The sequence below is a fragment of the Chiloscyllium plagiosum genome, chromosome 1 (genome assembly GCF_004010195.1).
Source record: "Chiloscyllium plagiosum isolate BGI_BamShark_2017 chromosome 1, ASM401019v2, whole genome shotgun sequence".
NCBI lineage: Eukaryota > Metazoa > Chordata > Chondrichthyes > Orectolobiformes > Hemiscylliidae > Chiloscyllium > Chiloscyllium plagiosum.
Window position 1 is genome coordinate 130,033,591 of NC_057710.1, and position 27,262 is coordinate 130,060,852.

Below are 27,262 nucleotides of genomic sequence, written 5' to 3' on the forward strand. Positions count from 1 at the left end.
AAAGTCAATAAAGCAACAGTTTGTGAGGCCTTGGGATTCTTTATAAAAGTTGGAACAATAGGAGCAGCATGAGTGGGTAGAATCAGGGTCCCACAGAGCCAGGGTTTTAATTTAGCTTTCAGCTCTTGTTGGAGATTTGAAGTTGGTTGTAGAAGCAACTACACATCACTATCAGCCACAGCAAAAAGCTAGAGTTGTCTCTCTCTCTACTGCCAAAATTGCATGTGAGACAATCTGTTTTTTTAAATTTGCCTTTGCCAAGGATGTGTTTATGGGATGTTACTATATTGGAACAGTTGCTGTTTAGTAGTTAGATAATCTGTTAAGTTTTCCAATACAGTTAAAGTTATACCAATGCTTCTTTCTTTTTTTGACTGATCAGACTCCCTACAGTGTGGAAACATGCCCTTTGGCCCAACAAGTCCACACCGACCCTCTGAAGATTAACCCACCCAGACCCATTTCCTACTGACTAATGCACCTAACACCATGGCCAATTCACGTGCCCTGCACATCTTTGGACTGTGGGAGGAAACTGGAGCACCCAGAGGAAACCCACACGGACACAGGGAGAATGTGCAAACTCCATACAGACAGTCGCCCGAGGCTGGAATTGAACCTGGGACCCTGGTGCTGTGAGCCACCATGCCACCCCTTTTGTTTGTATTTTAATGTAGGTTAATAATAAAGTCTGATTTGCTTAAAACTGAGCAGTGTAACCAATCAAATTACATGTGGAACACAGCCACTTACTCTTGCCTTTAAATAAGGTACAAGTTAGGGTCCAGACAGTCTCCTTCATATATTTGAAGGGGGTTTGGTCTGGTCCATAACAATGTGAACAAGACAAAAACACACAGATGAACTGACAGCTAAGGAAAGAATTTTGAATGTAAAACCTGTGAAGCTGTAGGTCTAGAAAATCTGTGAAAAATCGCAATGCAGTTAGAGTGCATAATTTTATGTTGGAAATCAAACAAGTTAATCTATTGGTATAGGAAGGCATAAAACCATCACTGTTTAAGAAGAAGTTTCACTGATTGTGAAACCTTAATCTATGTAAACTAAAACCCAGCAAGACACAAAATTTGTGCTTTGTCAATAAAGCATCTTACTAACTCTTACTGAGACTCATTTCATCTCAGTTCACCTTGAAAAAATTGAAAAAGGATACTTGTACAATGAGTTCAATTGTACTGTTACAAGCCTTTCTACAAGCAGAAATTGTTCTATTCCAGAAAGCCAGTTGTTAAAGAATACAACCGGAGCCAATTTTTACATGTTTTTATATTTACTTGCAGAGCTGCATTTTATATGCATGTGTCTCTTTACTCAACCACTGCAATTACAGTCTGAATCTATGTATAGGAAGAGCAAATTAATCCACAGTTAATGTCTATCATCTGCATACAGTTAAATAGATTTCATGTATTTTGAGAATATCTCTGGCAAGATCACCTTTTTGTATTCGTCTCTAATTGCACAACTGAGCTATCTTGTTCAACTGTTAAAGTCTAGTTGATGTAGGAATACTGTTAGAAAGGGAGTTCCAAGATTTTGATCCAGTGACATTGAAGGAATGATGATATAGTTCCATGCCAGGATAATGTGTGGCTTAGACGGAAGCTTGCAATTGGTGGTGTGCTGATGAATTTAATGTACAATTTCCAGATACAAGACAATTGAATCAATTCCCATTGAATTAACAAGGCACTTCTGCTCATGGGAATGATGGCTAGTATCACTGAAGCTAGTAATTTATTGACGCTTTACTTTTTCCTTAATTCCTTACATAGAACATAGGTGCAGAACTTTCTAAAATCCTGTTTTACTCCTATTTCTGGACATTTTTAAATTGAGGACATAAAACACTCATTTGCAGAATGTGCTGACCTTTCAATTTACATTTCATCACTCTTAAAGCTTCTGCTGGCAAGGAATGAGTTAGGAATCCTGTCAATCTTACAGTATACAGGGTGTTTCACATCCTGAGGTAGAAGTAAACCAACTAAGAAAAAAAATCACTTTATTACTTCAGCATTTCTCTTGTATTCCTTAAGACAGTTGAAATACAGTAGCCTTGTAAAAATGATTTATTCTGGCAACTACTTGTTCAGTACTTATTTAGTGAAGCTGTGACAATTTTTCAAAAACTTGTGGATTATTGTGAAGAACAGTTTTTTAGCTGCTAATCCTGAGTTACACTCTTCCATATTGTACCTGAATTACAACAGCTTTCTTGATAGCTGTAACAGAATGACCTGTACCTATAATAGGCGCAGGCCCAATGGAACAATTTTAATATGTTAACGATGGGGGAAGAGATTGAATAATGAATTGCTCAGAGATGTCATGGAGGTGTCCAAACACTCTGATACTATGGTCTGGCCGAAGGCACTTTTGATATGGGGCCCACAGGAATCTCTGAAAATTGTCAAAAGTCATAGAAAGAATCATAAAAGCAGGCCATTCAGCCCATTGAGTTCACACCAACGCTCTAAAAAGCATCCATGCCAGACCCTTGCCCCTTCCCCCATTGCTGTGACCCTGTATTTCCTATGGCTATCTCATCTAAACTACACATCCCTGGACACTACAAGCAATTTAGCATGGCCAATCCATCTAGCCTGCACATCTTTTGACTGTGAGACGAAACCAGAGCATCTGGAAGGAAATCCATTCAGACACGGAGAGAATGTGCAAACTCCACACAGACAGTCACCCGAAGGTGGAATCGAACCCAGGTCCCTGGGATTGTGAGGCAGCAGTGCTAACCGCTGATCCACTATGCTGCCCAAAAGTTACAAGTTGACCGAGCTCTCTCTCTCTCTCTCTCTCTCTCTCGAGTGTTTATATTTAATTGGGACATTCTGTTTGGCAGTCTTTGGTTGGCAAAACATTGCAACCAACCTGACAATACAAAAGCTGCTCCTAATTCTCCTCTCCATACAACCAGCTCGCAACACTGCCTGGGGTGTCCTTGGACCATAAGAAGAACCTAGGAGAAGAAATATCACTGTTCCTGCAGGTAGCAATGAGATTGCCACACACTTGTAAATAATACATTTAAATTACTTAATGTTAAACATTGGGACATTATTCCTAACTGTTCAATGTCTGTTGAGGCTAAATTTGATCTTTTTTTAAGTGGTAGCTACCATTTAGTAATTAATTTGTTTCCTGCAGCACTTCAGAACAATTTAAAGTTCAAAACCTGTGGATTTACTAGACTGTGTTAACTGGAGGGTGAAGCATTTTAGTCATTTTCCAACTCATAAAAATGATTATTATAACTCAGTCATACTGTGCTTTGTGTGTTATGGTCTTGATACAAATACTACCACCACACTGTCACCAGTAGAATATGCAGCCTGCATCCCAGATGTGGCTTTACAATTTGTTGAATAATAGTTTCCTTCCCAATGTGTATTCAGTATCAATAGAAAATACTGCAAATGTGCAGTAGGTGATGTGGCAGCTATAAAGACAAATCTTTGATCATTTTCATTTGTTATGTTATCATGTATGCCTTTTTTCAGCAATTTAATAAACTCTGATAATTTCTACAGTCATTTGTACATTAAGCTATAGTTGCTTTGTCAAATTGTTCAATCTTGTAAGTTAATATTCTGTTGTCTTTAGCTGCTATACTAAACCATGCTTAATACAATGTTAAGTCATTAGATTGAGAAAAGCAATGAACAAATTAAGACTTCCAAGCCTTTCTTATAAAACAAATTTTAAATTCAAAAAGTGAGGCTGGGAAGTTTTAAGGATTTTAATTAGGATCTAAAACTTGCTGGTATTTGATAGAAATATGAAGACTGGAATCTGCCTGCTGGTGTCCTCAGTTCCTGACTCAATCAATGTTTGGAGGGCCAAGGGAAGGGTCCCCAATTTGAGTATTTATGAAGGTTGTCTGTGACAGTTCAGGATATGACACTCTGAAAGGAAACAGCTGTATCATGGTGGGGGTGGGATGGATTGGGTGTGGATGGACAGTTTTCATAGTGCAATGGAATTAAATACATATCACAGAATCCCTACAGTGTAGAAGTTGGCCATTCAGCCCATCGGATCCACACAGACTCTCTGAAGAGCATCCACCCAGACCCATTCCCCTACCCTATCACACTGCATTTCCCATGACTAATCCACCTAGCATGCATATCCCTGGACACTTTTTCTTCTAACCATTTAGTCAGGCTTGGAGGCTATTTCTGTTATGCAGCAACCTGGTACATCAGGCCTCTGACAGGGATCTGTGTAATAAGGTCTTTGGGATCTCCTGGCATTTCTAAGAGGAGTACAATTATTAGCTCTCTGGCATATGTATAATGAGAGAGTCAAGGAATTTCAAAACCCCTTTGGAAATATTACTTCAAAGTTAAGAGACACTAAAATTCAGGCATAAACTTAAAGAATTCCAGGTAAGATACATTGAGAGGCACGTGTCATCTGTTAGAATATTATTAGAATGTCTTTCTATCATTTTGCATGTATTTGTAACTCTATAACTTTTCATTTTATTCAGTGAAAGTGGAAATGCTGGACAAGTACTTGTTTCTGGATTGGTACTAATTCATTGGAGTAACGTTCAGTGCCGAGGTGATGAACACAATTTATTTGAGTGTGTGAAGGAGACTAGACAGCGTGGGGATTGTTTTTATAAACGGGCAGCATCAGTTACATGCAATCCCCCCAAAGGTAATGAAATAAGTTGTCAACTCTTTTAGTGATTTGTCACAATAAATTCTAGGAAAAATACTCCATTGTGCTGTAATGTTCCAATGAGTCAAAGAACAACTGGACCTAATACTTTGTTCTGTCCATGTGCTGATTATACTGAGTGATGATTGTTTTGGGAATTAGAAACATTTTTCCATGTACACCCAGTGATGCCTTCAAGCATTTTTCCCTTGAACAATATGAGAACAGTTAGCACACACACGTTAGAATTTAGATTTAATTGACCTTTCCTCGAACTAAATATTATGCTTGCTGCTTTCCATGTTACTTTCAATTGTAAGATGAATTAATTAGGATCATCAGTAAAATCTAGGAAATCTTTGGACAATCTTTAAGTTTTTATGCAACTTCATTATGGACTTAATTGTGGAATAAGTGATTCAAAAATACTATAGATACTGACAATCCTTGCATAAAGAAATGCATGTTTTACTGAGTGTATCTGTGTGCATAGATATATATTGCTAAGTTTGGACGTAAAGGACAATGCCACAGAAGCTATTCATCAAAGCATGTCTCTGTTTAATTTTAGCACCTGTATTTGTTCCAATTCGATTGGTTGGAGGGAGTTCTGAATATGAAGGCCGTGTGGAAGTCTATCGTTCAGGTCAGTGGGGAACGGTGTGTGATGACCACTGGGATGAAGCTGATGCTGAAGTTGTCTGCAGGCAACTAGGAATAAGGTCAGTACGATGCTGCTGCTATTTTATTATAATGAGAAATGCAAGGATGGAGAAAAATCAATGAATACATCTATTCAAACTAATATTTACAGTTTCTATTCTGCAAGTACCAGGTACACACTATGGTAATTAAACACTTATACTTTATAAATGCTTTGCACACAGAATGGAAGTGGTAAATTGACAATTCATACAGTGGAATGTAATATATTGCTTCCACATTGCATGTGTTGTACAATTTCCCCTGTAATGTTATCTTTTCCATTTTTCTTACTGTTCAGCATTTTAAATAATTCAAAAGTAGAAGGCAATTAATTTGCATTACAATAGGTATTGTACAAATTTTCCTGTAATATTGTCTTCTCCATTTTTCTTACTATTCAGAATTGTAAGCAATTCCAAAGTAAGCACATGGAATAATGCCAGAGAGTGGTGGAAAAATTTGCTGGTGGTAGATCTGTTGCCTATTATACATCCCTCCTGGATCGTTCTTCCATTCAGTGAGGTGCTTAATGTTTATTTGATCTGCGTCCATAGCTTTCTTATTGCCACCAAATGTTAAACTTCACTTTTCATTATTCACTTTGGAACGCATCAGAAAACAGCACAAGTTGAAACTTTATTGATCAAACATCTTGAAGGTTGAAAGTACTGGCAAAACTCAGCGGGTCTGACAGCATCTGTGGAGAGAGAATGAAAGCTAAAGTTTTGAGTCCAATGTAACTCTTCAATCTGATTTCAGATTTTCAGCATCTGCTGTATTTTATTTCTGTAAACTTGAAGGATAAATTTTCTTGATCCTTGATCCCTGAAGATAGCCATTTTGCTAGGTATAAAAGAGCTGAGTAAAAGAGAATTGTTTTACCAGGCCATGGTCCTTTTCATATTGCCCTTGGATTTCCATACTTCCCTGGAGATGAGGGTGTAGAAATGGATTAAAAATAGCTACAGAACTGTGAGAGCTAAACAAGCTCAACAAAAGTTCAACAAAACGCGTTCCGACAAAACAATTGGTCTGCATTAACAAGGAAACTGCATGCAGAGTAACTGAACTTGGAAAAGAGAGAGAGTTGATGACAACCCTGAGTCTCTGTCACAAGCTTGTGCTTACAGAGAGAAAAGCAGGAATCTTCATACTTAAAACTTATGAAAGCTACCAGTAACTATTACTAGGGGTTAGTCATCCATTAGACCGGTACATTGAATTATGATCTGTGTTATTACTTTACAGGTTTATCATATTGACTTCCCAAAACCTTGTGCCACATACGTCATCTCATAATCTCGTCCTTGCTGGGGGCTCAGAAAATTTTGTGGGGTTAGTTGGTATCCCAGGATTTATGTGGAGCCAGCGAATCAAGCTTCGCTGAGGTCTACCAAGGTTAAAGAATTTATGTAGCTTTAGCCTATTTCAAGTCCTGCTGAGGTTAGCAATGCTTTGACCTTTGTTTATAGTCTTACCTTGTGTTGTGTTACAACCAGGGGTTGGCCAGTTTTCCCATCATGCAACTGTCTGTTTCACACAATTCCACAAGGGAAGGTGAAATATGTGATGCTAGGTCTATGTTTGCAATAGATACAGAAAGGAGGGACATGCAGGTGAGTTAGGAGAGCCATTCCTGGCCTTTTGGTTTATTTTCCTCCAGGATCATTGACTGAGCACTCACAAGGGAATGAGCATCTGGAAAAACACAGTAGGAGGGCAACATCTATAATTTAATTCCCTGCCCTTTCTATCAATGCTATCTGAAGCTTGGGACCATGTCTACACTAAGAGTTTCCAATATGAACAACTTTCAGCAAAATGTGAGACCATTTCTTTTCACATAGCAGGATTCCATAAAATCCAGGTAACATTTTATTGGTGACTTTATTGGTTAGTGCTCTGCATTTCCTTGTCTTTATAAATTGCAAGAGGTTCCACTCAATGAATCCATAGGTGATCTGTGATCATTAAAATAGTATCATTGCTGCCTTCCAGACAGCAATTATACCACCTCAATTTTATGGTGGCTGGAGTTTTCAACCTAACATTAAAGTGCAATGTTAGGTCATGGGACATGTTTATTCTTTGGAGGTTTGGCTTATGAAATTTCTGAGATAATCAGAATGAGTAAAAGGGGATACTTTCAAAAGGTTCACACTGACACCAGTGTTATGGCTGAACATGTGACAGGTATCCTGAACCATAGTTTAGCTGCTGAGTAAGATCAAAAAGCATCCAACAATTCAGCTTCGCAAAATCTTCAAGGTTATTAATGTGGACTCTGCTGAGATTTCCTATCCAGTAAAGCCTAATTGTCAAACAAGCAAAAGGGGAACACATTCAGTTGGAGTCGAGCAAGGTGTGCAGTCTCTGAACTATCTTTCCCTTCTCTCACAGACTGTACCTTTTACCTGCAAAATATTCACAATGCAAGGACAATATTTGTTAGTTTACAACATATAGTAAGCAAATCTACTCGCCTCAACATAACAACAATTTGTATTGATATAACACCTTCTAACAAAATAAAATAGCTCCAGGCGATTCACAAGAGCATTATAAAACAAAATGTGAAAAAATATGAAAATATAAAGAGATATTAAAGCAGGAAGAGAATCTTAATGGTGGCAAGTGAGGTAGAGAGGCAGGGATATATACAGAAGGGATTCCTGAGCTTAGGGCCTTGTAAACAAAAATGATGGAGTGACTAAAATCAGGAATCTCCAAGGGCAAAATTTGAAGGCCAGAGATTCCTCAGGGGATATACAGCAGGAAGAGATTGCCAAGTTAGGGAGAGAAATTGAAAACCAGAAGATTTCAAAATCAAACATTTGGGAAACTAATCCACAAGCCAGTGTAGGTCAGTGAGGGCAGAGTTGATGGTAGAATTGACCTTGGTGTGAGTTAGAATGTGGGCAGCAGAATTTTGGATGACCTAAAGTTAATGCAGATATCAACCACTAGTGCTTAGAAATAGTCAAGTCTGGAGTTAACAAATGCATAGGAGAGGGTTCAACAACAGGTCAGCTAAGGTAGATGTAATCTTGGGTGGCACAGTGGCTCAGTAGCACTGCTCTCTCGCAGTGCCAGGGCCCGCAACTGTTTGTGGGTAGACTGTTTGCATATTCTTCCCTGTGTCTGAGTGGGTTTCCTCTGGGTGCTCCAGTTTCCTCCCACACTCCAAAGATGTCCAGGTTAAGTGGATTGGTCATGCTAAATTGTCCATAGTATCCAGGGATGTGTATACCAGGTGGATTGGCCTTGCGAATTGCAGGGCTAAGGGATAGGGTTGGTCTGGGTGGGATGATCTTTGGAGGGTTGGTGTGGATCAGATGGGCCAAATGGCCTGTTTCCACACTGTAGAGATTCAATGATACAAACTGTTTATAATCTATGCTAAAGACTTGGAAGAAATGTTAAGTGAGCGGTCAAACAATTAGTAGATTAAGTATGATGTGGTAAACTGTGCGTCATTTTACTTTGGCTGAAAGAATAGATCTTTTGAATTCTCCAGCACACAGTCAAGGCCTTTATTGCCTGAAGAAGATTCAATAAATTTTCTGTTGTCTCTCTGACAAAAACTTTGCTCCTTTGCTATTAATTCCATCGCTCTCTTGAATTAGACTGCTCACAAACTTGGTTTCATATTTGACCCTGACATGAGGTCATGACATAACATTCCATCATTTTGAATGTCCAGTTCCAGTTTCAAATAATCATAGAATCCCTGCAGTGTCAAAGCAGGCTATTTATCCCATCAGGTCCACACCAATGCTCTGAAGAGCACCCTGTCTAGACCCATCCAATCCCAGTAACCCTGCATTTCCCATGGCTAATCCACCTAGCCTGCACATCCCTGGACACTGTGGGCAATTTAGCATGGCCAATCTCCCCAATGTACATGTCTTCCCCTGGAGCATCTGGAGGAAATCCATGCAAAGTTGGGGAGAATGTGCAAACTCCACACAGACAGTTGCCCAACGCTGTAATTGAACCTGGGTCCCTGGCGCTGTGAGGCAGGAGTGCTAACCATTGAGCCACCATTGACATGTTGTTTGTTGAAGCTCCCACACTGATTCCTGTAACACTCTACTAGTTGCACTTTGTCAATCTGAAACTAACTTGTTTGTCCTGACTCTCTGCTTCTCATTAAGTAAATAATCTGCTACCCATGCTAATATATTACTCCAACATCATGAGCTCTTACATAGTACAGTAGCCTTCTATGCAATACCTTACCAAATGTCTTGTGGATATCCAATTATATCACATCTACTGTTCCCCATGAGCCACTCTCCTTATGACTTCCTCAAAGAACTCTAATAAATCAGTCAAGCATGTTTTCCTTTGACAAAACCACATTGAGTTTGTCTAATTACATTATGGCTTTCTAAATGTCCTGCTATTCTTTAATAATGCAATTTCCAAAGAAGATGTTAGGTTGATTAGCCTATAGCCATCTGCTTTCTATCTCCCAGCTATTGGTTCAAATAGAAGAGATTCATATATTGGACAAAGAGTAGTTTATTGTATGTTAGCATCTAATTTCTGAATGCCTTGGTGATCCAGCTACATGGGATCAATGTGGATTTCACCAGTTTCCTCACTTCCCCTCCCCTCACCTTATCCCAGATCCAACCTTCCAACTCAGCACCTCTCTCTTAAACTGTCCTACCTGTCCATCTTCCTTTCTACCTATCAGCTCCACCCTCCTCTTCAACCTATCACATTCACTGCCACCTTTACCCGTCTATTGCATTCCCAGCTACCTTCCCCCCAGCCCCACCCTCTCTCCCATTTATGCATGTCCCCCAAGTCAGTGAGTTTACAATTTAGGCCAACTGGAGGTTTCACTCCTCTCCTCAAATACATCCTCTTTGGAGTAGGAAAACTGGCAGTTTTCTGAGTGGAAGGCTGATTTAATTTGATTTGATTTTATTCGATTTACTGTAGTCTCTTGTACCTAAGTACAGTGAAAAGCATTGTCTGGCGAGCAGTACAGGCAGATCATAGCAAACAAGGACATACAGATCATAGGGTGCTTAGACAGAGTGAGGCAAATAAGGTTACACAAGAGGTGTGCAAAGTAAAATCAACATTATTTGAAGTTAGACAGTCCATTCATCAGTCTAATAACAGCCGGGAAGAAGCTGTTCTTGAACCTGTTGGTACTTGTGTTCAAGCTTTTGTATCTTCTGCCTGATGGAAGAGGTTGTAGAGAGCATTACATGGGTGGGACAGACATTACTCATCCCTTCTCAGTGGTGGCTTCCATGGAGTTATATACACTGGATCATGAATTTATGTCAACAGACTTTTAAATTGAATCTGCTGTAGATGTGTGCTGAACTATATAGATTCTTTACTACAACTTATTAATTGGTTTCGAAATTCTCATTCTCCATCAGCTATTTCATTTGTCCATTTTTCTCTTCCTTAATTCCATTACTTGAGATTTGCTTTTTACTTGGCATGAATTCTGTCACAGTTTCTGAGGATTCTTCTGGTGAAGATAAAAAATATTTTGTTCAACTTGTCTCTATTGAGTCACCTCAGTATCAAACATCAGATTTGAATGTGTCATAACTCTTTGTTCGCAACATTATGTCACATTCCGAAATGCAGGAATTATGTATTTGTACATTAGTTCAAGTTGGGATACTACTCCTTGGCTACCTCACTGCTTGTGATTTCTTGCAAATCTTGTATTCTGATGAAGACAAGAATGATTCTAGTATTCTAAACTGTCTTCAGTTTAATAGTAGTTAAAAACATTTCTGCTAAACCAGTTTAGTCATTGGTTCCCATCTCTGACAGCATAAAATTAATCTCTTAAGCAAATACAGCTCTTTTTAATGGATTCTGCTTTCTATTTGGGTCCTGCTATGAATCTTTGACTAGTTGTTTCTTGACTCATTGTTCCTTGACATTAACTAGTTTAAAACCTTCTGCTATTTGAACAAAATTGTCGGCAACGTACATGTTTTTAATCAAGAGCAATAATCCTTGATTGAGATGTACTTATAGGCTTTCTACTGTCTGGAATCTTCTATATGGGAGAGTTGCTCAGAAATACATTATGCTTCCTAGACTATATAGTTGTGCTCTTGTTGACTATACTTGGTATTTTTTTATTCATAGCTCACTACTTGTCACTCACCCCATTGTCCAACTTGAAATCCACAAGATGACCTTTGATGCAAGTATCAGCTTACTAACGTATTATCTGGATCACATTTTTCCCTTAGGAATATTTAGATTTCTCGCGTGTTATAGACTATTCCACATCATTAACCTCTTTGTCAGGGTAACTTTGATTTCTTGGCTTTCTCTGACTATGTTCTATCCCCAGAATCACATTTTCTGAAAGGAACCTAGTGCATGGCAGGGATAAAACACTCACTTGTAATAGTTGTACTCTAGAGCACTGACAAGGAGTTTAGTATTTGGTGCCTGTTCTACATGCTGCTGGTTGAATACCAGCAGCAGTATGATGATACCCTTACTTGGGAATTGATTATGAACAAAGGCCTCAATTGGTAGCAGGGTGGAAAAGCTATCCACAGGGATATTCCACAAGGGACCCAATTGGGGTAGAGATGGGAAGAAAATGGTGTCCTCACTCCTCATTCATCACCAGTTTAAATGCCTGTCTGCCACAAAACTCACTACATGGTGAGGGCACAAGATTCTGCCCAATGTCTTAATATTTCAATATTTAATTACTGTAAATTTCAGTATATTCAGAACTGGCCTCTGCACCAACCTACTAAGGATAATTATTTCATCTGCTATGACTATTTATGGCCCAATTAAAGTTAAAATTTAGATAAATGTGAGGTGCTGCATTTTGGAAAGGCAAATCAGGGCAGGACTTATACACACAATGGTAAGGTCCTGGGGAGTGTTGCTGAACAAAGAGACCTTGGAGTGCAGGTTCATAGTTCCTTGAAAGAGGTGTCACAGGTGGATAGGATAGTGAAGAAGGTGTTTGGTATGCTTGCCTTTTGTCGTGGAACACAAACGGTTCTTTTGTATTTGGTTAAATGTAGATAAGAGAAGTCTCGACAACATAAATTTACTTAGATATGAACATTTATTAAGTAATAATTAAAAAATGGATAAGAAAGGGGAAAAGAAAAATGAACACCTATTAAGAAATAAAAAAGATTAAAAAGTAAGAAAAGAAAGCAATGAGGCTCATGCCCTCCTGCCCGTTGGTGATGCCTTGCTCGATGGCTGGTCTGGAAGCTTCGGTTTGTTCCTGGCACCCTCTGCGATCTCAGTTCAGGGCAAAGTCCGACCACTTGGAATGAAACCATTTCTCTTATACAGCTTAACAAACAGCCAGCGCAGATAAGCAGATACAGAAAACAAGCTGTTTGCATGTACAGGAAACAGGTTTTGATTGTGCTATCTGTGGCACCTATAGGAATGTTTATAAGACACATTCAAGGTCGTGCAGCTGTCAAATATCATCAACGAGGTTAGCCCTTCAGCCCATCCTATACACCTTTATTGGTCAGAGCATTGAGTAGCGGAGTTGGGAGATCATGTTGCAGTTGTACAGGACATTGGTTAGGCCACTGTTGGTATACTGCATTCAGTCCTGGTCTCCCTGCTATACCAAGGGTGTTATGAAATTTGAAAGGGTTCACAAAAGATTTACAAGAATGTTGCCAGGGTTGGAGGATTTGAGCTATGGGGAAAGACTGAATAGATTGGGGCTATTTTCCCTGGAGCATAGGAGGCTGAGGGGTGATCTTTAAAATCATGGGGGGCATGGATAGGGTAACTAAACAAAGGTCTTTTCCCTGGGTGGGAAGGTACAAAACTAGAGGGCAGAGGTTTAAGGTGAGGGGGAAAGATTTAAAAGTGACTCAATAGGAACTTTGTTTACAAAGAGGATGGTGCGTGTATGGAATGAGCTTCTAGAGGACATGGTGGAGTTTGGTACAATAACAACATTTAAAAGGCATCTGGATGGGCACATGAATATGGAAGGTTTAGAGAGATATGGGTCAAGTGCTGGCAAAAAGAGCTCAGCAGGGTCAAAACCTTGACACACATGTGATCTTCTCTTCTGCCTGAAAACAATTCCATTGTAATTCCTTTTTATGCCTTTCATACTTGTGTTAATTGATTCAACAGATGACTGTACACTTCAGATATAATTTCTATCATTCTTCCTTTTTTGTCAAAATCAATCTCAGCATCTCATCAGCGATAATTCCTTCTTCTGGTGTTAGAAGCATAGAATCCCTCCAGAGTGGAAGCAGGCCACTTGGCCCATCTGGTTTACACAGACCCACTGAACAGCATCTCATCCATACCCACCCCATCCCTGCATTTCCACCCAACCTACATATCGCTGGACACTACAGGCAATTTTGCATGGCCAATCCATCTAACCTGCACATTCTGGGATTGTGGGAAAAAACCAGAACACCTGGAGGAAACCCACGCAGACAAAGGGAGCATGTGCAACCTCCATACAATTCCATTGTAATTCCTTTTTATGCCTTTCATACTTGTGTTAATTGATTCAACAGATGACTGTATACTTCAGATATAATTTCTATCATTCTTCCTTTTTTGTCAAAATCTATCTCAGCATCTCATCAGCGATAATTCCTTCTTCTGGTTTTAGAAGCATAGAATCCCTGCAGAGTGGAAGCAGGCCACTTGGCCCATCTGGTTTACACGGACCCACTGAACAGCATCTCATCCATACCCACCCCATCCCTGCATTTCCACCCACCCTACATATCGCTGGACACTACAGGCAATTTTGCATGGCCAATCCATCTAACCTGCACATCCTGGGATTGTGGGGAAAAAACCAGAACACCTGGAGGAAACCCACGCAGACAAAGGGAGCATGTGCAACCTCCATACAAGCAGTCACCTGAGGCTGGAATCGAACCCAAGTCCCTGACGCTGTGAGGCAGCAGTGCTAACCACTGAGTCACCTGCTCAAGAAGTTTGGAAAGAAAGTCAGTGTTTTTTGTTATTGCACAATTTATTTGTGCTGATTTTGTTGAAATCCTCAGTGATAACTTAGATTAAAAATGTCATGTTGCTTTCAAGCATGCCATTTCACACAATCCAAACAACCTGGATGTCAGCCATGAGAAAATTGTTTGAAAGGAAAGTAAAAACATAAGTGCAGGAGAACAGCGAGAGTTTACCCCTTAGCGTGATGAATTGGCTAATCATTTTATATTTTAGGCACCGATTCTGATGATGTTTTTGAAACTGATTCTGCAAAACTTGCACTGGATGTCACAGCTCCAGTTAACATATCTTAGAACTGTATCACTATATCGACCTGTTACAGACTGGACTGACCACAGTTAAGACATACTTCAGTCTTCATTCCAAATTACCAGAAAATCTGTAGTATGGGGTTCACATCAGGCTAGAAGAATTTCAAACATTCAACCCATTAACTTTACAAGTACAATCGGCTTATTTTACTCTCCAGAAGTGAATAATGGTTTGGTGACTGGGTGCCCTTTGTGCTAGGACAGAACATTTGTTCAACCAGCACACAGCACGCCTGGTAATTATTCAAATCGCAGACATTTAGAAGATGATATATTATCATATCTGTGCTGTCTATGCACTGTAGCCTCATGTCTGAGGTCAGCTAACTGAACTGTCACTCCCATCTGAACTACCTTAACTCATTCATTACTAAATACTATTGTTTCTTCATGCTGCTTTCATTTGTGGAAATATTTTTGAATCAGCCGCGTGTATATGCATTTGCAGGTGGGTGTAGATTACTGGATCATTTATTTTCATGAACCTAAATTCAACACAGACCATCTGGTTTATTTTTCAGTCAGTGAGATCAAATTAATAGTAAAGGCACAAAGACTCTACCGGTTTGACATCATTAACATGTGTAGAGTGGTGTAAAAGAGCATCACGGACTTTGTGAGGCGAATTTGGCTGTTATATTGCTTCTTTTTCTGATATAATGGGGTGACAGCAAGTTTAAAATCTCTAGAAAGGAGTCGTCACTGCATGGTTGCTGGGTCCAGCCACTACCATCTTTCAGTGTGCGCTGTAATATTTCGTCTACATTCCACTGACTGAATGTTAGTCAGAATCCTTTTTATACAGATATAACTCTAACAGTATTTTTAAACCAAAGCACATTGTTGCCATCTGTTGCCCACAAACCAAGAGCAATAGGTGAGCAAACCCGCCTCCCTGAAAGCAATTTGTGGAGACCACTTAGGAAAGGCAAAGAATGTGCAATGGGTACAAAAATCATAAAATAGCCAAAAAAGGAGATCATTTAGTGAATGCCTTTGCATACTGTTCACCAAGATCATTACTAATTGAGAAATATCAGAGATGTATGGTGTAATTCAAATGGTTGGAAAGTGACTCTCCTAATTTCAGATGAAAATAAATATTTTGGTCTATCCTAATGCTGAGATCATCTTTGTTGTATTCTCAGATACCATCAGTGCCGGTGCATTGAATCTTCTGATTACTAACCTTGGTGGTTTGTAACCTGAGTCGTTTCCTCTCACCAATCTTTCTTTCTATGCTAAGCCTAAGATCTATTATCAGTGGTGAGAATAGATCACAGCAGTGTTTTAACAAGAAGTCAGACATGACAAGATATAATTTATTGCATGGTAACAATAGTTATAATTACCTTCAACTAGTCAGGCATAAAAAGATATCAGGTATGTCATGTTTATTTCCATCAGCACTCTGTGTAAGACTAACTGCTTCTCCATCCAATGACTGTGTGATATCATCAGGTTGGGTGGAGCTAATGCAACTTCAACATTGACTGTTTCAGAACCATTACCTTACTCAATAGCCATCACCATGATTTGACTGTACACAATTTCAGTTACCCACTACAATGCATTGTTGCCCTTGGTCAGATTCAGCTTCTAGACTGAAATGGTCCTCCAGAGCTAAGCAGTTGCGAGCAAGCATTAGTATCAGTTTTCTCTTTGATTGTCTGTGGTCATCAAAAACTATTTCAGTTGCCCTGCTTCTGACAGGAGTCTGGTTTCTGGTACTAACTTGCAGAATAATTCCACAAGGGGCTACGTAACCATGGAGAAGAAAAACATTTCTTGCCAAATCCATGATTTTGTTTCACTCATTGAGAAAATATATCCCTCTGCCTCCCAATCCATGGTGTAGGACTTGGAGCAGAAGTAATGGATTGCCACAGTAACAAAGGCAGGGAATATGGCAATTCATTTATTCAAAGTCATACTGTAGTATTTTTGAATGATAATTCATTTCAGATTGCAAATTAATCACGTTAAAAGAGAACTGAAGTAAGAGATGTACCACTGAATTTCAGAAATAGTTTATTTCTATTTTTCTCAACTCACAAATATTAACATTGGATTGGAAGTTTTCACTGACCCAATGCAAAAGATAGTATCTGGAATTTTAGCAGAAAGAAAAGCTTTTGAAAGCCATCTTTCTGATTGCAATTAACCCTTGTTAAGAATGATTGATTACAAATGACATTGAAACACATTTTCCATTCTCTTTCTGACAGTTTTCAGTCTTCTATTTGTTTTCTTTTTTCAAAGTCAAGGCTTTGACCCTTTGCATTAATACAATTCCAGTGATGCAGGGTAATCTCTGATACCTTTGCTAAAGTAGCCATTCCACTGGTATAAACCCAGATGGTGTGGAACAGCAGACTCTTAACTGTTGAAGGTACTGAGGAAGTGACAATTCTGTCACCATTGATGCCCACACGTTTACTTGCAGCAAAGATCAATGGTTACCATGGAAGTTTGGGTGACTCCAGTCAGAAGAAGGGCAAATGAAATAGTATTTGATGATTAGAGATAATCAAAGAGAAAACTGGTGCTAATGCTTGCTCATAACTGCTTAGCTCTGTAGGACCATTTCAGGCCACAAGCTGAATCTGACCAAGGGCAACAACGATGGTGTTGAGGCTATTTCCAGTTCTCTTGCTGCAGAGATATCAAGCATTTTCTTTAGATGCAGCTTTTAAAATGAATGGCATGTATAGTGTGAGTGCACAAACATACAAACCCTGAAATGAATTCCAGTACAGAAAGTTCAAACTCTAAAACACAAATACTTGCAGGATCGTCCTTCACAATAAAACAAAATCCTCTTGCCTAGAGAACACAAAATAAAACCATATGTCATAAAAGTGAGATCCCTATAGACAAAACCAATTAAGTCCTTCAACCCTTTTATCTACATCCTCCCACCCTATAATTCTTACTCTTCCAGGGGTGTGAAGCTGGAAACTTTAGCTTTTGAAAGCTTTAAGGCTGCTTGAGTTTTGGTGAAAGAGACTTGCTCTCTTGTGGGTCTTAATTCTTAGACGGAAGAAAGGTCTTCCAGAAATAAGGGGGGTCTTTTCCACCATGAAACTAATTAACAGATATTTTACATTCCCACCAATTTAAAAGCTACTTCTGGTCATAGTTGGTGATGGAATTTGAATTCAATAAAATTCTGGAATTAAGAGTCTAATGATGACTATGAATCCATTGTCGATTGTCATCTGCTTGAATAATGTCCTTTAGGGAAGGAAACATCCGTCTTTAACCAGTTTGGCCTACATATGACTCCAGACTCCAGACTCCAGGGAGAAGGTGAGGACTGCAGATGCTGGAGATTAGAGTTGAGAGTGTGTTGCTGGGAAAGCACAGCAGATCAGGCAGCAACCGAGGAGCAGGACAATTGATGTTTCAGGCTTAAACCCTTTATCCAGACTACAACAATGTGATTGACTCTTAACTACCCTCTGGGCAATTATAGATTGGGCAATAAATGTGGGCAGCCAACAATGCTCACAGCCTGTGAATGAATAAAAGAAACTTGGGGGCTCTGCTAATGCATTGGCAGTATCCCAACCTCTGGGATAGGAGGCTTCAGGTTCAAGTCTTATCTACTCCAGAGCTGTATTAACATTTCTGAGCAACCCAATTCAGAAGATATTTGAAAGCTACTCTGTTAAAGGCATCTGAATCTGAACAAACAATTCCTATCAATGGCTTTGAAAGTGCAAGTGATGTGTATGATACCATGGCAAATCGCACTTTACAAAAGCTTAATTTTTAAAGTATAATATGTTTGCTTTAACTAATAACTTGATCACCATTGTTCATGGCTCCATAGCTCAGTGGTTAGAGACAGTGGTCTTGTAAGGGGCAGCACAATGGCTCAGTGGTTAGCACTGCTGCCTCACAGCGCCAGGGTCCCAGGTTCGATTCCAGCCTCGGATGACTGTCTGTGTGGAGTTTGCACATTCTCCCTGTTTCCTCTGGGTGTTCCGGTTTCCTCCCACAGTCCAAAAATGTGCAGGTTAGGTGAATTGGCCATGCTAAATTGCCCATAGTGTTAGGTGCATTAGTCAGAGGGAAATGGGTCTGGGTGGGTTACTCTTCAGAGGGTCAGTGTGCACTGGTTGGGCCAAAGGGCCTGTTTCTAAACCATGACTGGGAAGTTAAGAAAAAGAAATAGAACCTCAATAAGATGAGTTGATGTTCTCCACCAGCTCATAGACTCAGCTGTTTACTTACATCACTACCTATATTTTTCTATTTAGCAAACAGCACATCTGTTATAACAATAAAACGGTAACATACCCAAGAAAGGGCTGACACTAAATTCAGCTTTGCAGGCCTCCATTAGTTTGTACATCTGGGAAGAGCCAACAGAGATTTTGGAGTTCAGATTAAAGGAGCATGTGGGACAGATTTGGCACACAGGCAATGTGTTGGATGCTTTTGCATTACTTATTTAGCTCAGACCAGGAACTGAATTAATTACGAGGTTGAATTGCATTAATTTAATTTTTATTTCCTTGGGTTTAGAAAGTTGAGGTGCAGGCTAACTGAAGTATTTATAATTCCTAAAAAATTATCGCAGTTTTTAGACAATAAGCATCAATTTCCTCCTAAGAATCCAGAACAGGGAGCATTATCTTAAAATTAGAACTAAGTCATTCAGTAATGAAATCAAGAATCACGTTATCACACAAAGGATAGTGTAAGGCCTGGAAATCTCTATCCCAAAAGGATGCTGATGCTGTGTTATTTGACATTTTTAAGACCAAGAATAACAAACTTCAATTAGATAAGAATATAATGAATGATAGGTTGTCAGAGTTGAGGTACAAATCAATCTAGATCAAACTGAATGGTATAACAAGTTTGAAGGTCTGACTGATTTACTCCATTCCCATAATACTATCACAAATTTTGGATCTTCTCATTCTTCGAGGTGCTCATTTCCTCAACCTGCTGAATCTCCTAGTTATTTTGCTCCATTAGATAAAACAGGCCCTGTTTTCCATATTTAGCACATGTTGCAGACTGGCAGACACTAATGTAAAACAAACTGGACTAACTTACATGCCACTGAAGCTTTTCCGGTGTCCATTTCCACGGGAAGACATCTCCAATTACAATAACACAGATTTATTGGAGCTGCAATTTAAAGAAGACCATTTCTTAACCCCTTCAGTATTAATGGACAATTAATGCACAATTTCAATTTTGATTACTCAGACATAATGCATCAATTAGTAACAAAGGAATTTGTGATTTATCCATAATAATACATTTCTACATTAAGGTATTATCTTATGCGTAAATTAATGATACTTTACCTTTTCCATATCACCTTGTTACTTAGGTCATAGTCAATACAGAGATATCATATTATGAACTTTTATCAATACTTTTTAAAAACTAGATTCAAATCAGCTAATAAATGGCAGTTGGAACTCATATGACTTTATTTATTTGACAGCATCAAGTCTCAAGTTAAAGAATGGACTGAGTTAAAAATGGACATTCAACAGCTATCAAAATAATTCATACATCTTTCTTTTACAATAGCCCAAAACAAAATGGCAATAGAATTTTCAGATTGCTTATTTATCTCTCTCATGTTGGACACAAGGGAAGGTCAAAACTCAACTTGTAGAGATAAAGTGAATAGATACTATCAACCTTCTATTGTCTCCTTATGGGTTTCCCCATCCAAACCAGAATAGGGAGAATCTCACAGGGGATAAACCATAGCACAGGTCGTTGCAACACAAACCCACTATTCATACTTTGGAAAGGAGCTTGAATTTGTAGAAAAGAACGAGAAACTATGGTGTCTGCCTTTCAAAAAAATCTAACAGCTGCTTTCCTGTTAGAAACACTGAAGCTATCAAAACCAGCAATTTCAACAGACTTTGACCAAGTTTTGTGATGTCTGGTAGCAAATTATGTAACCTCTTCTAGTTTAAAATTCACCTGAGAACCTCTGTCTTAAAAAGTAGACTACAAGGAACATTACAGCCTGGTCAGAATCCTTCCTTTTACCTGACCCTAATTTCAACAGTAAGTCATTGAAACCAGCCCAGAAGTCAGTCTTGCCCTTTGGAGATTGGAGATTATAAACTAGAAGCTAAGCTGACCGAGTTTAAACTGTAGTACTTTCACTGAAACCTATTTTTTTGTGTGCAAGTATGTGTAAGATTGAATAGATAACATTGCGCTACTTTCAGAGTAAGTGTGTGTGAATAAATAACCTTCTTTATTTTAAACTTATAAAAATTTGTAATTGGAACTATTAATTGGGTCCCACAATCAAAGCATAAGAAAACACATCTGTTTTAATTCCAAACCATATTGATCATGGGTAGTAAGATATATTCTGTGTATCTGATTTTTACTGGGCAAGGAAATCTTGTCTAGGGTTGAGTCACATTACCGGAGATAATGCACTCAAAATTTGTCCCCAGTGTATCATTATGCTTTGAGAGCATGGAGGTTACATGAAAAATAGTATTGGATCAGCTTCCAATGACTTGTATAACAGTGTGCATCCACTGCCATCTAGAAAGGGCAATAACAGCAGTATCCTGGGTGTATGCCAAATGTGTGCAGAATGGGCAGTTTTTAACAGCAGCCAGTGTTTAACATTGATGTGCTGCGTAAACATCCATTTTGTACAACGTATATTTTGCCAACCAAACCACATCTTCAAAAGCACTGGCTAGACAGATCACCAAGTAACTTTCAGGTGAGGTATGTTTGACATTTTGCAGTTGATGATAGTACTGTGCGGAGGCGTTCAGCCTGAAGTTAGTGGTGCTGGACTCTTGGAGGGAGTGCTGTGGATTTACAGTTGCAAGGGATCATAACTTTGGAAGCAACATGGCAGTGCCTCTTGAGATTGTGGCTGAACAGAGGCAATAGTAAGGAGAAGCTGTTCAGAGAAAGAAAGCAGGGAGAACCCTTAACAAAAATCAGATGATCTTTAGGGAACACTTCTTCTACCTTAATCTCAGCCAGTGACTATGCTTCATCAAGCAGTTAGACGCTGAAAGGTGCCACATCTTTGAAGTAGATTGGAAGCTTCAGAGCAGGGTAGCGATGGCATTGGCAGTGACATCTATCTCATTTCGTCCCTCAGTTTCGAGGTACAAAGATCTTCCAGTCTGGAGCCAGTGATATCACCACTACATCATGGGGATCAGTGAGGCCTTGTACACAAGGAAATAGGTCAGAAGTCGCATGACACCAGGTTATAGTCCAACAGATTTCTTTGAAATCACAAGCTTTCATAGTGCTGCTCCTTTGTCGAAGCAGCGCTCCAAAAACTTGTGATTTCAAATAACCCTGTTGGACAATAACCTGGTGTCATGTGACTTCTGACCTTGTCCACCCCGGTCTAACACGGGCACCTCCACATCATAACAAGGAAAAAGAACAATGTTCCTCAGTCTGTAAGCAAAGTGAAGCAGGAGGTGCAGGCACATGGTCTTGTTAGCTTAATAGGACTCTCCATGTAGCTGGAAGCCATTGACCTACATATTATGCCTCTGTGGAGACAGCAACTCAACAGCAAAGAATATCGTTTGTTAATCCCACAAGAGGTGTGCAACTATGCTCAAACTATTATGCTCAAAAATGTCTGCTTTGCCTGTATGGTATTCATTATATCTTTGTCAGCTATTCCAGCAATTTGCAAGCCAATAGGATATAGCTACTCTAAGTTCCTAATCACTTCCTCCACAAACTGCCCAGAAATGGACAATGCTCTCATAGTAAGCTGTATCCAGGATAACAGGCCATCAGCATCCTCAGACAATATTTCAATTATCTGGACCACTAGAGTGGAATCCTTTAATCCTCATTCGAGCATGTCTCACAGTTCATGGTTTCTGAGCCATCCCTTCAAGCATGACAATCATGAAGCCCACTCTACCAGGTCCTTGTCCACCACATTAAGGAGAAGGAAGATGAGGAGTGGGAAGATGAGGAAGGGATCCGACATTCAGGATTCACACATCTGGTCCAGGTGCTCATGTACAAATCATTGGATTCTGGTTTCCATGAGCAAGTCCTTAGATCACCGGAATCCCACTTCTTGACCTTTCCATCCATTTGGTACAGGCAATCACAATGTCCCCTTGTCCCAATTCATGAAATAAAAGACAGCACAAAACAGGATTTCATGCCACCTTTATCCCACAATGCTTCTGTTACCACAAGCCATTCAAAATCTTAAAGGCAAAAGTGAGGACGGCAGATGCTGAAAACCAGAGTTTAGATTTGAGTGGTACTGGAAAAGCACAGCAGGTCAGGCAGCATCCGAGGAACAGGAAAATCGACGTTTTTTCGGGCAAAAGCCCTTCATCAGGATTGGAGGCACGGAGCCTCCAGGGTGGAGAGATAAGTGGGGAGGGGCTGCACCCTGGAGGCTCCCTGCCTCCATTCCTGATGAAGGGCTTTTGCCCGAAACATCGTTCTTCCTGCTCCTGGGATGCTGCCTGACCTGCTGTGCTTTTCCAGCACCACTCGAATCTAAACCCCACATTCAAAATCTTATGCATTCTCCTTATACCTGTATGGTATGTGCCTTGATGTGTTCTAGTACTCCCAGTCAGTGCTATCCCAGTGATTGCAGCATGGTTGATGAAAGGCTGCGTACTTCTATTGCTGGGGACTACAGATCAGCTTCTGACTCCAGTATCAGCACTCCTTCCACCAGTTGTAGGATTATTGTGCATTGCAACTTCAGTGCCCTTTCCTGAAAAGGCCTTATCAACTTTTGATTTTTGAACAGAGCCTGAAGTGCCGACTGAAAGCGAATGATGTTCATACCCAGTCCTGATTAAATAACTGGTGAAAATGTAGCCAGAATGGTACAGCTCAGTTCATTTGTCAGGCATTAGAGGGAGGTGCTAATTATGCTGGTGAATAGAACCAAAGAATTACATCCGGTGAAAGTTAAACTTATTTAAAAGGAGAAAGTGAGGACTGCAGATGCTGGAGATCAGAGCTGAAAATGTGTTGCTGGAAAAGTGCAGCAGGTCAGGCAGCATCCAAGGAGCAGGAGAATCGACGTCTCGGGCATGAGCCCTTCTTCAGAAAAACTTATTTAACATGTCATTTAAAGGAAAATAATTATGAGGGGTCCATGAATTTCAATATCCTTTGGATTAAAGTTTGGAAACCAATAGGAGCTTTTGGCCAAAATTTAAAAAAAAGAGTGCTGGAGAAACTCAACTGATCTGGCAGCATCTGTGAAGATAGAAGAAAAAGCATATTGGACCTGGAACACTAACTCTGTTTCTCCCTCCACAGATGCTGCCGGACTTGCTGAGTTTCCCGAGCAACTTCTTTTTTTTTATTTCCGCTGGGAGTGATCTGTTGAAAATGAAATGGCAGAAGTGATCTCTGCTCACTACATACTTCATTTCGCCCTGAATGCCCCCATTAAAGATATAGCAGAGTGGGGATTCTACTAAAACTGCAGTTCTCAATACTAGTGCTCTCTAATATTGGTAAAAGTACTATCCAAGCAGTTTCATTCTGATGAAGAAGCATGTGTAAGATTATAGATTGTAAACAATGAAAACATTTCAGTTTACCATTGCAATGATAATAGCTCTGTAATTCGTCCGGCCTAATTTTCTTGCATTACAGGTATATCCTTTAATATCTTTCACCTTTAAGTGCTTAAGAAACTTCCTCTTAACTGTGATAAATGATTCAGTTTCAATAGCCACTTGTGGTTAGATATTTTGTATTCTACTAAACTGTTTCAGGGTCAAACTTCCCACTTTCAGCTTTCTGGTATTAATGTGAGTTTAGATCCCTGTGAAACCTCTTCATGGTCAGTGGATATAATCTTTCACTATTTATTCTCTCAAATATTTTCATGTTCCTATTGAATTCCCACTAATCTTCTCTGCTCCAGTGCAGATAACCCTTGATTTTCAAATTTTTCAACATAACCATACACTATCAGCACTGGGTCATTTCAATAAGTCCATTTTTAACTTTTTCATGCCTTCAATACTGTTTCTATTGCAGTGTTTTATAAGTTTCACACAATACTCCAGCCTTAACAATGAGCTTCCAACCCTAGATCCACTTTGTCATAGAGACTGGATTTTATTCATCTCTCTAACGTTATCTCCTACCCTAATCTGGCACACTGCTCCAAAGTCTCAGAGTTATCTTCACGTTTAAATCCTGACATGGCCCTATTCCTCTGCTTTTCAACATCCTAAGCAGTTCAGGACCCCTTCAAATAATCAATTTTTCAAATCATTGCTGGTCATTTCTTCAGTCTAGAGATCCCACTCTTCAAAATATCCCCCTTACATTCTTTTTCTCTGCCACTTCCCCTTTATTTTGAAACATACCTTATTGTCTAGGTTTCATCATTCTTAATTCAGCATCGACCCGGTGACACATTGGGGATATTGTTTGCTGTATTTAAGGTGTAAAATGAATGCAGGTTTCAACTCCTGGACTTGAATCTTTGCTAAAACGATAATTGAATGAAAATGTCTTGATTTACTCAGAATTTTAACATTTAGGGAAACAAATTGAATTAAGCTGGGCACAGGTACTGTTTAAGCCTTGCTTGTTTCTTTTGAAAGATGGAACAAGCAAATTCTGTGCTTCTTGCATATCTGGACAATCACAGCATGTGTGCAGTACTAAGACTCTATTGAGTGTCTGTGAATCTGAGTAGAAAGTGCAGAGTAGCAAAACACTGTCATCAACTCAAACTCATGCTTTTTAAATGGGCAGCCTTTTAAAGGGAAGTGCATTTTAGATGAAGAACGTAGCAAAATGCATTGCCCAAGTGACTTTGACTTGGAATAAACAGAGGAATTTCACAGCTTGGCAGAAAGCAGATTTCAATGTTCTCTAACATAGCATTGGAAACCTTGATGCTGGTGGTGAATAAAAAGGGAGAGGTCCATTACCCACTGGGGATTAGGAGGACCAACCACCAAACTCAGACAAGACAATGGGAGGTTAATACCAGAAATACAATTCTGAGGACCAGGATGCAGTGTTGTGGACCAGACCAAACTTCCTCAAAATATATTAAGAAGGTAGCCTAAACCCTAACTTGTCCTTATTTTACAGGTAAGTGGATCCACTCTCTGGCTTTATGCAATGGTTCCCATTTACTTGCATAATGGTCACACAATAACCGTACATCCAGCGAGTGGAATTGTTTGCAGTTGCAATCCATATCTGCATTTCACAAACATGTGCAATCAGTGACATCCTGCACTGTGATGAAACCTGCTATCTTGGTAAAGCCACAAGCATATTCCTCCTGCTTCTCTATGAAAGTAATCATCTAATATATACCCCTCTTCTGTTACATCAGTGAGGTCACTACAGCAGCAGTTGAGATGTTAAGGACTTCACCACCTCCAGCTGAAAGGATTGTGACACAAACAGCTTGCTGGTCACAGTCACCTTTACATCTACTTCACAATACTCTCCTCATCCTGCTCTGAGGCTGCAGGTCTACCTGCAAAAAGTAGCAGTGCTCAGTCAAATCATCTTTCATAAAACTGTGACATCTCACATTATTAAGAGGCAATAGCATTGTTTCCTAAAGATCTTGGTTGGATATGGCCTCCAACTGAGAGCCATTCTGCTCGTTCTCCCCTCCTCTCTTTGAGCAGCGTGTTCTCCTGCGTTAGCTGTGCTCAATCTCACTGTTGAATTTGCAGATAGACCAGATGGCTCTACAACACCCATAACTGGAAACAAGTGTTCTGAACAGTAGCCTTGAAGTGAAAACAAAGTTGTTCATTATGCACACCACTCCCTGTAGAGTAGCAGTCTAAATCACCAAACACTTCTACTGATCCTGTAACAACCAGGAGAAATCAATCAGCAACTTATCTAAAAGTTATTGATAATACCTTTAAATAGGATGAAGCTGAAGGGTTCTTCATGCCATTGAAAGTATGTACAGCTACGTGAGATGAATAGAAGATTTGGCTGAAACATTCAGGTCAAAGTTAGCATTAAGGAATTAAGTATGTATTATACACTGGTTGACATCATGATCTGCCAAATCTGTAAAGTTTTTGGCAACTCCCCAACACCCTCACCAATATGGCATCACCTTGAATGCAGCTGAATAAACCTAAAAGGGCACACATAGCGCTGAAGCTATGGGCTCAGTGGAGCCTCAGTAATTTGGCCCAATCTGATCCTTTGTTTGGTGCTACATTAATCTCTGCCTGATAACAGTCTTTTTATGGTGACATTTTGTACTCATTTTTAAGAAATATAGCCAATTTTGATTGCCAACTTTGTAGATTTTCTCAACAATTCTCTGCACTTCTCCAACCACTTGAAAGTTACTCCAAAGACCAGTCCCTTTTACCAAGCTTTTGGCTGTTCTCCTATGATTTTCTTCACAAGGCTCAATATCAGATTCTGTTCGCTCCCAGTAAGTACCTTGAGGCATTTTCATTATGACAAATGCACTATGTAAATACATTTTTCTAAAA

At 39.5% G+C, this 27,262-nt stretch overlaps 1 protein-coding gene across 4 annotated transcripts in view; it reads left to right on the forward strand.

The window, feature by feature from the left end:
* prss12 (serine protease 12) overlaps positions 1–27,262 on the forward strand; it is a 141,392-nt gene that overhangs the window by 43,664 nt on the left and 70,466 nt on the right. For all 4 annotated transcript variants that reach the window (XM_043696805.1, XM_043696809.1, XM_043696814.1 and 1 more), the window contains exons 3-4: positions 4,535–4,707; positions 5,282–5,432. In XM_043696805.1, coding sequence (XP_043552740.1) covers positions 4,535–4,707; positions 5,282–5,432 — 324 coding nt within the window. The remainder of the gene's footprint in view (positions 1–4,534; positions 4,708–5,281; positions 5,433–27,262) is intronic.